General features: G+C 44.3%; 1 protein-coding gene across 11 annotated transcripts in view; it reads left to right on the top strand.

The window, feature by feature from the left end:
• The window catches only part of dysf (dysferlin, limb girdle muscular dystrophy 2B (autosomal recessive)), a 65,387-nt gene that overhangs the window by 16,412 nt on the left and 36,531 nt on the right, over positions 1-12,444 (top strand). For 6 of the 11 annotated variants that reach the window (XM_046380979.1, XM_046380983.1, XM_046380984.1 and 3 more), the window contains 29 exons: positions 7-69; positions 169-219; positions 304-334; positions 665-780; positions 1,190-1,316; positions 1,396-1,499; positions 1,625-1,693; positions 1,801-1,844; positions 2,032-2,114; positions 3,298-3,330; positions 3,587-3,702; positions 3,987-4,100; positions 4,190-4,367; positions 4,530-4,654; positions 4,762-4,868; positions 5,030-5,225; positions 5,677-5,823; positions 5,896-6,027; positions 6,331-6,497; positions 6,720-6,834; positions 6,934-7,039; positions 7,131-7,273; positions 7,580-7,753; positions 8,188-8,272; positions 8,372-8,449; positions 11,432-11,613; positions 11,740-11,880; positions 12,113-12,142; positions 12,275-12,310. In XM_046380979.1, the coding sequence (XP_046236935.1) occupies positions 7-69; positions 169-219; positions 304-334; positions 665-780; positions 1,190-1,316; positions 1,396-1,499; positions 1,625-1,693; positions 1,801-1,844; positions 2,032-2,114; positions 3,298-3,330; positions 3,587-3,702; positions 3,987-4,100; positions 4,190-4,367; positions 4,530-4,654; positions 4,762-4,868; positions 5,030-5,225; positions 5,677-5,823; positions 5,896-6,027; positions 6,331-6,497; positions 6,720-6,834; positions 6,934-7,039; positions 7,131-7,273; positions 7,580-7,753; positions 8,188-8,272; positions 8,372-8,449; positions 11,432-11,613; positions 11,740-11,880; positions 12,113-12,142; positions 12,275-12,310 (3,093 nt within the window). The remainder of the gene's footprint in view (positions 1-6; positions 70-168; positions 220-303; positions 335-664; positions 781-1,189; positions 1,317-1,395; positions 1,500-1,624; positions 1,694-1,800; positions 1,845-2,031; positions 2,115-3,297; positions 3,331-3,586; positions 3,703-3,986; positions 4,101-4,189; positions 4,368-4,529; positions 4,655-4,761; positions 4,869-5,029; positions 5,226-5,676; positions 5,824-5,895; positions 6,028-6,330; positions 6,498-6,719; positions 6,835-6,933; positions 7,040-7,130; positions 7,274-7,579; positions 7,754-8,187; positions 8,273-8,371; positions 8,450-11,431; positions 11,614-11,739; positions 11,881-12,112; positions 12,143-12,274; positions 12,311-12,444) is intronic. The other 5 variants (XM_046380985.1, XM_046380982.1, XM_046380988.1 and 2 more) reach the window with 2 other exon arrangements.

Here is a 12,444-nt window from a genome sequence, read left to right as displayed (position 1 = left end):
GGTCAGACGTTCTTCCTGAACTTCTTTGAGACTCCATCAGATTTGTTTGATGAACCCGTCTTCATCACTGTGAGTTTGATTTTTTTTTTGCCTTATTTTATTTGAATATTTTCTCTTGTGTTGTTTTGGATAAAAAGCAAAATCTCTCTCTCTCTCTCGGCCTGACAGGTGTGTGACTCTCGCTCACTCAGGACTGATGCTGTGATCGGTGAATTCAAGGTGAACTCCTTCAAGTTCTTTGTGATAACTTTTCTGTCCAAGATAGAAGGCAAACATTTCTAAAATCCCATGATTTTCTTACAGTTGGATGTGGGCACCATCTACAGTGAGCACAGTGAGTAGACATTTTGGTGGACTTCAGGGTTTTGGTGATTTTCTTTGTGTGAAAACTGTTACCAAGGAGCAGCCAAACTTTGAATTCATTTATAGGAGTTTAATAAAATTCAGTTTGTGATGTTCATCATTAACTGTTTTTCAAACATTGTGGTTCAGAGTTTGAACTTCTGGATTGAGTTTTTGAATTAATGATTAATTTGTTCGGTTCAAGCTCAGAGCTCAGGTAATATTTTTAGTTCCAGGTTCTTAGTTTAAACTTCTTGGCTGCAGTATATTATTTGTTAGGTTGACATTTTTTGAGTTTAAGAGAGCATCCTCCCCCCCATAGGGCACTGCTTCTTGAGGAAATGGCTGCTGCTGTGTGACCCCGATGACCTCTCTGCTGGGGTCAGAGGTTACCTGAAGGTCAGCCTGATGGTTTTGGCAGCTGGAGACGAGCCACCGGTGAGTCTGACTGGATGGCTTGGCAAAACAGCATCACGATGATGTTTGTTCACGAGGTGTCAGTTGGTGGATGGTATACTGAGGGCTACCTTTTTTTACAACAGTATGGTTCCATATTAGCTGTGTTGGCATGTTGTCTTGCTAATTGTATGTTAACATAATGTGTTGAATGTTATGAATGATGTCATGCTTGAATGTTACACGCTGAAGATATGATGTACTCTTTAATGTTACAGCAGCATTGTGTCAGCATTAAGTTAGCAGGACAAAAACAACCTTGATAACGATCAGATGAGCGTTTCCACCCCATGTTTCCTACCTTGTATTTTCCACGTTTGAAAGCCTTCTTGATTCTGAATGGAACAAGCTTATTCAACATGTGGGTGTTTTTTATCTGTGTGTCGTCCAGGCTGACAAACGCGAGTGTGTCGAGGATAGAGAAGACATTGAAGGGAACCTGCTGAGGCCGGCTGGACTGTCTCTGAGAGGAGCCTCTTTCACCCTGAGGATCTTCAGAGCTGAAGATCTGCCACAAAGTCAGTCTCTACGGTGTGTGTGTTTTCAGCTGCTTTAGAGGCAGAGGGTTTCTGACTTCTTTCTCTTCTTTGTCTTCAGTGGACGACGCCTTCATGGATGGGATGAGGCAGATTCTTGGGTTTGACAGCAACAGAAAGAACCTGGTGGATCCTCTGGTGGAGATCCACTTTGCTGGCAAAACTGTATGCACGGCATCCTCAAACTTCCATCGGCTCAAACGCTCAATTCAAACATTATTTAATCCCAAACCAGACGTTAAACAGAAAACCAAACTGATTAAAGTGGGTTTTCTGTCTTTCTTTTTCAGGTGTGCACTAAGATTCTGGAGAAGAATGCCAACCCACAGTGGAACCAGAGTCTGAGCATGCCTATCAGAGTGAGACACACAAACAATATACACACACACATTATTATACAACTTAATAGTACTACCATGACAAGTGCATCATCATCATCATCAAATGCTTTGTTTTTCCCTCCCAGTTCCCCTCCATGTGTGAGAAGATGAGGATCAGAATTCTGGACTGGTGATTGTTGGCTTATGTCTGACTTTTGGTTTTGTTAAACTCACAAGAATATAACAAATTTAGCGAGAGACTTAGATTATGTATTTAGCTGTGGTTTTCAAAGAGTAAAACCTCTCACACATGTCATCATTTGCCTTTGAAAGCTTGTGTCACAGCTTTGGGTTTTTCTCCTCCGTCCTCACTCCAGGGACAGAGCCAGTCACAACGACGTCATCGGCACCACCCACCTCTGCATGTCTAAGATCTCCGCCCCTGGTGGAGAGATAGATGGTAAGAGACTTGTTGAAACTGGTCTGAACTGGACTGGGCCTGACCAGTTTAATTTGGCCTGGTTTAGACTGGACTGCAATGGAGTGTTTATACTTAGCTCCTCTTGTCTGGTCTTTTTCAGCTACAGTTATTTTATATAGTTTGTTTAAGATTAATATTTCAATTTACACCTCCAGACTGTAAGAGTGATTGCAGACTGTAGGTAATCTATCAAGTCTGGAACACATTTGGCTGGTTCTCTAGCTGTCGGGTAGTTAACGCTAACCAGCAGCTGTCTGAAGACGTCAGAGAACAAACGGCAGGAGCAGCAGATGAATTAGTGTGTTGATTTTTCTTTTCTGTCAGTGCTGAAAACGATTACTAAACTGGATGTCTGTGTTCTTCTTAGCTGAAGCATCTTGACCAAGCAACAGACCACAGCTGTGCAAAGCTGACAGCCTTGCGGGTGGTCTAGTGCTTCTGGTATTCTTGCACATGAAAAATACAATGTCTTAGTGGTGTTTCAGCTTTGATGCCCTTGGCAAAAAGTAACAAACAAAAAGACTTGTGAGTCATTTACAAGTTTGAAACGTCACATTTGTTTTTGGCCATCAGCTTTGACTGGTCTGCTCTGAATTTGTCTGAATTCATCAGTTTCGTATGTCAGTGCCTGATTAACTGCAGACTACAGACCTTGTGATTTGAGTTGGTCAGATTGATCTGCCCTGTCAAGTTTGTTGTTCTCAAGTAGACCAGTCTGATTCCCAGTGTGCATCCATTTGGAATCCAACAGGCTTTGGAGTCCTGTGTGAGAACTGAAAGTTGGATTTGATCTTTTTAATCTCAACCTCCATGTGGATCTGTTGTTCAGAAGCACAGGCGTTTTTTAGTGGCATGCATGAAGACTAACTTGGTATTGTTTGTGTGCTGAACACTTTGAGTTTTCGGTCCTTGAAGTGCATCACTGCTGTGTTGTTGCAGATGAAAACGACATGCATGAGTTTGGCCATTTCACGTTTCGGATTTTCCCTCCATTTCGCATTCAGTTGAAACAAGCCAAATAATTTTACTTTGAGTATTCGGGGGGTTTCGTGCTGTGTTTGTGGTCCAGTGCATCTGTTTGGGTTTGAGTGGCGTTCAAAGACATCTGTTTCCTCTCTGTCTGTCTGTGACTCTGAACCATCCTTCCTCTCTACGCATTCAGATGACTTGACTCCACGGAGCGTCCAGTCTAGCAGTACGTCCACCATCCTCTCTTACTTTGTGTGAAACAGTCCAGTCACTGCAACTGTTTCACTTTGTTTTTGTTTCATTTCCTTTCACCTCATAACTGATTCAGTCTTGTCTTAATTCTGATAAAAATCTGAATCTGTTTTGTCAAGTGCACATAAGTTTCATAATTTCATCAATCAGTTGATCTTTTCTTCACTATCATCCCTCCACATTCTGCTCTGTTTCGTCTGAACTCTTCTGGCCATTTTGTGTCATTGCAGTGGATGACAGTCTCGGTTTCCTGCCAACATTCGGTCCGTGTTTTGTCAACCTGTACGGCAGCCCCAGAGAATTCACCACCTTCAGCGATCCACACGAAGTGCTAAACCTCGGAAAAGTAACTTGACATTCGTTTTTCACTTTTAAATACAAGGTAGGAAATAAATTGAAAACAATAATCCCTCCAAGAGTTGAGTTTGGCCGGTAAGTTTTTGTTGAAATTTTACCTTAAGGCAAGGAAGTATCTGAAGTACTTTACCTTGAATAACACCTCCCTTTCTGTGTTTCATACTACACAGCAGTAGAGACGTAGAGGCCATTAAAATCTTCTCAGTAATGTTGTTGCTGTTGTGTGTTTTGTTTAACTGGTGCACCCTTTAAAGATGTTTTTCTGTTTGTCAGGGGGAGGGCGTGGCGTACCGAGGTCGAGTTTTATTGGAGCTAACTACAAAACTGGTGGACAAGCCGGAGCAAAAAACTGAAGACATACCATCAGATGACCTGCTGGTGGTGGAGGTGAGAGGATGTAAAGAAACACCTGAACACAGCACAACAGGTGTCATCCAACCTTCCCTCTTTTCTTAACGTTTTTCTCCATCTAACAGAAGTTCCTCAGGAAGAGGAAGTTCTCCCTGTTCGTAGCGTTTTACTCGGCCACACTCCTCCAAGATGTTGACGACGCCATCCAGTTCGAGGTCAGCATTGGCAACTATGGCAACAAGTTCGACTACACCTGCGTCCCTCTGGCCTCCACCACCCAGTTCAGCAGGGCTGTGTTTGACGGTAGGTCAAAGGTCAGGGTGTATTTGATGCAGTTTAATCTAAGTTAAATGAATTAGTTAACTTTGTAGTAGTAGTACTAGTAGAGCATTAAAGTTACCTGAGATGAATATACTTTTTTGTCGGTGCAGTTGCCCACTGTTTGTGTGCGTGTGTGTGTTCCAGGTTGTCACTACTACTACCTCCCATGGGGAAACGTGAAGCCTGTGGTGGTTCTGTCTTCAGAGTGGGAGGACATCAAACCGAGGATCGAGGCTCTCAACATGCTGCTGGCCATCATCGAGAGACTGGTGGGTGTCATACATCTGCCTGTGTTAGGACCTACCGGAGTTTTAGACCGTAAACAAGTGAGAAAATGTCTGTAAAATAAGTGAATGTAACGTGTGTGTGTGTTCAGGAGGCGAACCTGCAGCGGGTGCAGCTGGAAGTGAAGGCAGGCAGTGATCTGGAGGAGGTGGAGCTCCGGGTGGTCGAGCTGTTGGATCAGGTCATCACAGACTGCAGGTAAACGCTGTGTCATGTCACGGACGAGAGGTGCTGGGGGTGAACTGTCCCTTTAAGCATGTTTGGCTGGTAATAAACCAATAAACAATAAATGTCTAGCAATGAGAACCGGACACAAAATATTTCTCTTTTTCTCTCTCTTCTCTCCTTCTTCTTCCCAGCGAGGAGCTGCCCTCTCTCAACCAATGGCAGTGTGCGACCGCCCTGGACCGCTCACTGAGGCACATTCGTGTTCTCCACCTGCAGCAGATTGTTGCGGCGGCGCTCGCTCTGAAGCACGGCCCGGAGACCGAGCTGTCCACGGTGCTGGAGCAGGCCGAGGACTGGGCCAGCAGGCTGAGGACCATGGCCGAGGAGGTGAGCACGTTTCTTAAATCGCAGATTAATGAAAGTTTCTGGTTATGAAATTCAAGCTCCTGCCTCCACTTCAGATGGCATTTTGTTTGAACTGTTCCTTTAAGGAAGTGTAAGAAACCATCAGTGTTATTCTTTGAGACACATTTGTACAAAAAGCCTTTATTTCTATATATTTAAGTGTTTTTTATTGTCGCTAATTTTGGTTGTGATGATGGTGGTGAAGATGAGGAGGAGAGATTATACAATTATAATAATTATGATAATAATAGCTATCATTAACTTCACTTCAAGTGTTCCTTTGTTCCTCAAGTAATCCTTTATTAGTCCCACAGTGGAAAAAGGAAAGAAATTATGTAATATAACGACAAAAAAAAGAGTTAATGACTGATATTATTCTCTCTCTCTCTCTCTCCTTCTCTTCCTCTGTGTGTGCTGTATGTCTCTCGCCCAGCCTCAGAACAGTCTTCCAGACATCATCATATGGATGCTGCAGGGCGACCGCAGGGTGGCGTACCACCGCATCCCAGCACACACTGTGATCTTCTCCCAGCAGCACTGCGGGAAACACTGCGGGCAGCTGCAGACCGTCTTCCTTAAGGTACAGTCTCAGAAACTTGCACTTTGTCTCAGGGAAATGAAGTTTTTCTGACCTGCTGTGTCTGTTATGCAGTGCCCGCAGGGCAGCGGCGGAGAAGCCAAACTTCCCGGTCAGCTGAGGGTCAAAGTCTGGTTTGGATTGGCTGCTGACGTCAAACACTTCAACCAATACGCTGAAGGAAAACTGTCGGTGTTTGCTGAGACGGTAAGATGCACACTGCTGTAGATCTGGAAATTTACCTCACTTTTCTGTTAATAAATCATCACATCTGATCTTACCACAGCTGACTGTTTCGATAAGCCCCGCCCCCTTAGTTTCTGTTGCTAGGTCCATCAAGCTTTCTGCGCTCGCACGTCTCATGGTGGCAGATCAATTCTCTCAGTGATGTTTCGAAACAGTACTTGAATTCACACAGAGGCAGGCAGTACTGTACTTAAATACAGTTTTGTGCTTCTTTACTTACTTTACACCACTACACATTGGAGACAAATATTGTCCTTTTTGCAGTATGAGAACCAGACCCGACTCGCCCTGGTGGGCAACTGGGGAACTACAGGTTTAACCTACCCCAAGTTCAGCGACGTCACTGGGAGAATCAAACTGCCCAAAGAGAGCTTCAGACCCTCACCTGGCTGGACGTGGGCTGGAGACTGGTTCATCAGCCCCGAGAAGACGTAAGTGTGTGTGCGGGGAAGGAAGATGAGCACATGAACCTCCACGCACTCTGTCACCTGTCCCTCTTTTTCAAAATCAACAATCAACATCAGTTCTGTCTCTGAATGAGATGCTCACTGGCTTATGCAGTAGCTTATCAATATAGGCGGTCATTTTTGTGAAATCATCTGTGAGTGTGATTGTGTGAATTCATGTGTACGTCTGTGATGATGAATCCTCAGACTGCTGTTTGACGTGGACGCCGGTCACATGACCTACACAGAGGAAGTGTTTGAAAACCAGATGAGGTTACCAGGCGGACAGTGGATTGGCATGCCCGAGGGCTACACTGACGTGGTACGTGTGTGTGTTCTACGTGTGAATATTCTAGAGGTGTGTGTTTCTGCACCATTTATGGCTTTGTTCATCTCTGTACAAAATGTGTGTGTGTGTCAGAATGGAGAAAAGGCGGTGCCAAAGGACGAGGTGGAGTGTCCTCCAGGTTGGGCGTGGGAGGAGGTGGAGTGGAGCGAAGATCTCAACAGGGCTGTGGATGATCAAGGTGCACACACGCACACACACACACACACACACCCGTCAGCAATGAAAAGCTAAATGAAACAGTAATAAGTCCATTCTGTGTGTGTGTCCAGGCTGGGAGTACGGCATCACCATCCCTCCAGACCGCCGCCCCAAGTCGTGGGTGCCGGCAGAGAAGATGTACCACACCAACCGCAGGAGACGATGGATACGAATGAGACGACGAGATCAGCAGAAGATGGACGCTCTCAGAAAGGTACAGTTGAGGTTAAAGTCTAAACGCTGGCGGAAGAGAGATTTACGGGGTTACATCCAGCAGGTCACTGAACAGGGACATAAAAAATCTGTGATATTTTGTTATTGTCATTATCCAAACACCAAAACCATCAATGTGTTTGTCCGTCTCTCAATACTTACCCCTCTATGTCTGGAGCACTCTGTAGTCCATTGGTTCCTACCAGCTGCCACTAGATGGCATCCTAGTTGCACAAATGAATAGATGAAACACACAGAGGTTCACACAGGTTTGCGTACGTGTGTGTGTGTGTGCGCTTGTGCACAGCAGCGTCCGGACGAGATGGAGAGGGAGGGCTGGGAGTACACCTCGCTGTTCGGCTCCAGGTTCCACTTGAAGCCGAGGAAGACGGACAGCTTCAGGAGGCGCAGGTGGAGGTACCGCATGGAGCCACTGGAGAAGACGGGCCCGGCAGCCATCTTTGCTCTGGAGTGTTCTCTGGTGAGAGAGAAACAGGCACAGGAAGAAAAAGATTAAGTAAAACATCTTATAATGACATTTTACTATATTCCATGGTCAAATGTATGTGGACAGCTGGGCATTTCCTCCATCTGTCGTTGCTGCATGCACCCTCACCCCAACAGGGATGTAGCTCCAGAGCTCAGTGCATGTGGCCAGTCAGGTTGGGGTTTTGTGTATTGGCAAAACACAACCTACTGGAACTCAAGGGCCCAGACCATGAAAAACTGCCCCACTACGTGTGCATGGATGTCCATACCTTCTCAGTCTTTTATTTTGAAGGCCCATCAGAAGGATAACGTGCTCAGGTGTTTCATGAATATTTAAAAGCAGCTTCAAGTCAGAGTTCTTTTCTTTGTTTCATTTCCTTCTTCTTGGCCTTCTCCCTCTCCTTCATCCTCCTCCTCCTCCCACAGAGCAGCATAGAGGACAAGAATGATGACAAGTCGGTCACAACCACTTTCGGAGTCAACAGACCTACCATTTCCTGTTTCTTTGACCGTAAGACAGCACAGAGCACACTTCCCTTCTCTTCCTCCATCCCTCCACTTTTTTGTCAATACAGTGGTGTGTGTGTGTGTGTGTGTGTGTGTGTTGCAGGTGGCACCCGCTACCACCTGCGCTGCTACCTGTACCAAGCCAGAGACCTGCTGGCCATGGACAAAGATGGCTTCTCAGGTGAATTATTGAAAATTTGCAAAATTAGTTTTGAACGAGGAAGCTGATAATATGTCAGTGTTGTGTTGTTTGCAGCTTGTTCCTGCACCCTAAGCAGCCAAAAAATAAAGTTAATACAGTTTTTTTGAATACAAATACAAAATGATGTCTTTAAACACAGGGAGGCAGACAGAACATGTGGACATTTTGTTTTCATAAAGCTCAGATTTGGTATTGCTTCACTGAAAGATGGAAGGAGAGAAAGAGGGTAGGGTAAGGTTATGAAAAGAAAGAGTGTGACACAGAAAGAGAGGACAAAAAAAGAAAAGAGCAAATATTTTTCTTTTATTTGAAGGTCATGGAAACTACTGCTACTGTGTGAGCGTTAACCAGAAACCCACCGCAGACTCAGATGTAAAAACAGAGACAAGGCTTTAAAAAACAGAGGGATGAATAGACAGAGGATGAGAGAAATGATGGATGATGGAGGGAGGCTGGTTAAAGTTAGAAAGAAACAGACACACACACAGTGTAATGGATGAATAGAGTTGATGGATGGCCTTCAGTTTTGTGTTAATCTGGTGTTAAATGGACTCTGGGCGGCCATGATTAAAGACAGTCAACTATCAAACACTGAGCTTTCTTTCTCTCTCTCTCTCTCTCTCTCTCTCTTTCTTTCTATCTCTCTGGTGATCTCTCTATCTTTCTCGCCAGCATGCAAAATATGTTTACTAAAATATTTTGAGCAATTTTATAGCTGTATTAGATGCAGTTAAAGGTATAAAAATGCTGTGGGGAGTTGCAGTCTGGGTGTGGGTTGGAGGGCTGTCTTGGTCACATGAACCAGGAGCATTTCAGTTACACAGTCTGCATCACCACCACCACCACCACCACCACGCCATCAGGACATCCCTCGCAAAAATATGAGCAGTGGGAGCATGAAGAATGCAAGGCAAAGAAATGTATATATGAAATTATCATCCTCTGTCCACTGGATCTTAAGCCCAACACCTTAACCACACGGTCATCCTGGTTTATGTTTTCAAATCTGTGATAACTGAATACATGTTGATATGCTAACGTTAGCATCCCACCATGCCAGGGTTTCATGTTTATAGATTTTAGCATTACGTCTGTCTGTCCATCTCCCTGTCAACACACACACACACAAACACACAAATACCCTTACATAACCCCCCTGGGCTGTTTGTATTGCTGTTTGTATGAGCTAATGGGCTGTTGGGAGTGGACAGTAATTGAACGGGTCACCGTGGGTGGTGTGGCTGTACTGTGTGTGTGTGTGTGTGCGCGCGCTTCATATGTTTCTCCAAGGTTAATTGAGGGCTGGTGGGAAAATGCAGCTTAGCTTCTGTTTACTCTAATGCTAACGGCTCCATAGAGACTCTTTACTTGGCCTGAAATAACAAACTACTCACTGTGTGCGTGTAACTGTACATATGTGTGTATTTATGCATGTGTCCACATTGTAAGGTGTGTGTGTGTTAACATGGAGAGTAGTTGTGACCTGGAATAACAAACTTCCCCAAGCGGTGTTCCCAGCCCTCCGTCTCGAGCTCAGCATTCCCGAGCTGCTGATGTCACTGTGTGGGACATGGGGACAGTTTGGACACACGCACACACAAGTTTGAGCTGAACCCCCTCAAGCTCCAACTATAACCTCATCCTCTGCATCTCAGAACAACAGACTTAAAATCTGACCCAGAATCAGTTCAGATTGATTTATTTATAAATATTGTTTTGCACCTTAAACTAAGCTATAGTACATTTATTTGAGTACTGTATTTTTTTGAGGTACTTGGACTAGACTTTCCCTTTTTATGCTACTTTTTATTTCTATTCCACTGCTTTTCTGATGGAAATATGGTACTCCACATTTATTTGACAGCTGTAGTTACTGGTTAGTCTTTCATTTAAAGAGTTTGCATGAGAAACAATGCAATAAGTCTATAAAATACAATTTGTCAAAAACAGACCAGTGGCTGTACATCGTGGTCTTGGTACTCCATCCATCCTTCCATCTAAGAAAGAAAGAGAGACAGAATCTGTGGCTGTTTATTCCACTTTCATTTTATAGCTTTCACACCAGCCTAAACGAAGGTTCGTCTAATTAGTTTATTTCTCAGCCCTGAAATAAACTAATAAATATAAAACCCAAACTTGTCCTCACAAAGTACCAGAGCACACAAACAGACAGGCAGACATTACAGACTGCTCTGTGTTCCAGTGACTGAGTTTGTGTTGCCATCACATTTGGCATCTCTGCTCTCATTCAGCCTGTAAACTGCACACACACACACACACACACACACACTGTACACTGTGTGTTAGCTAACGATGGTGGGCTCACAGTCTGACAGATCACTTCTACTCTCTGTGAAGTCTCCAGAGCTTACTGTTGGGACGACAAACTGGAGCCGATTAGAAAACACAGCTCTGAAATCTGTCTGCACGGCTGTAAACACACGAAGGACGGAGCTCAGCGATCGGCCGTGAGAGTCAACAGTGTGGTGCTTTTATTTTGACAAGGTCTCGTCGGCGTTAACGTAGACTGTGTAAGGTGTTCATCGCTCCTCAGGGAGGCGGAGGTGATGTACTGTTGTCCTGTTACCGTGGAGACCACCACATGCTCACAGAACTACTAAAGGCTGAATACTAATCATCTGTTTCTGTTTCATCAGGGTTTTTCAGCAAACAAAAACATTTTTAATCACACTCGTCCAGGCTAAAATGTCTCATCAACCATTGCACGAAACCTTATACAGACATTCATGTTTCCCAGGGGATGAATCCTAATGAGTTTAGTTTATGTAGCACAGATTTACACCAACTTAGTCAGATTACTAAAGTGACATATATACATTGTGACTTTATGCTTTTGCAGTTTAATTTGCTGCCTGAATAAAACAAACTGGTCACGATTTCTCTGGTCAAAGTTCAAAACAGGATTTACTCACGTTGTATTTGGTTGATGTCTCTCTGCAGACTCGTACGCCATTGTGTCGTTCCTCCATCAGTCCCAGAAAACAGTGACGGTGCGTAACACTCTCAATCCCACCTGGGACCAGACGCTCATCTTCTATGAGGTGGAGATTTTCGGCGACCCCGAGGTCACGATGGCCACTCCTCCCAACGTCGTGGTGGAGCTTTACGATTCGGACACATATGTGAGTGCCTGTGAATATTTTTATCTTGCGTGTTTTACATTTCATTCCCGACTAAAACATCAGAGTTTTATGCCAAAAAGAAGAAATGCTCTTTTCAGACACATAAGGTTTGTTTTATATATCCAGAATGCTGATGAGTTCATGGGCCGCTGCGTGTGCCAGCCCTCCCTGACAGCCTCCCCACGACTGGCCTGGTTCCCTATTCGCCGAGGGGACAAAAACGCCGGCGAGCTGCTGGCTGCCTTCGAGCTCATACGCAGAGAAAAGGTCAGAGGTCAAACTTCATCAGCACTTCATGTGTCTTCTGCTTGTCTCCCTCTAATATCTTTATCGTTGTCCTCATGTTCAGATCCAAATGTTAAAATCTGCATGTTTTGTTTTATCCAGGTGTGTGAAGGTGATTTGGCTTGAGTGGGAGGTGTGTGTGTGGAATCCTGTCCTGAAAACATTATTTGTTTATTTCCACTCAGTAATGCATCTTTCCATTTTGTGTCTACAGCCAGCGATTCACCATATTCCAGGTCAAGAGGTCAGTTTAATATTTTCTTTCATTTCATCTGTCTCCACTCTTCCTATCTTTTTCTCTTTCTCTTTTTTCTTTTTCTTCTGTCCTAAAATTTAAGCCTCTAAAATCTTCTCTTGCTCCTGTCTCGTCCTTTAGGGAGACATCATGACCTCCACCCACGTTCTGGACGAGGTAAAACAGCTGTGAACCGTGCTCACGTATTAATCTGATACTTAGAGTAAAGCTAACCATGATGTGAGTGAAAAGGTTTGACTCTGATATCATGGCAAATTCAAATGATGCTCCATCTTTTATGTCTGCTCTTC

This window comes from Scatophagus argus, chromosome 23 (assembly GCF_020382885.2).
Source record: "Scatophagus argus isolate fScaArg1 chromosome 23, fScaArg1.pri, whole genome shotgun sequence".
Lineage (NCBI taxonomy): Eukaryota > Metazoa > Chordata > Actinopteri > Scatophagidae > Scatophagus > Scatophagus argus.
This window is presented reverse-complemented; position numbering and strand designations above follow the sequence as displayed.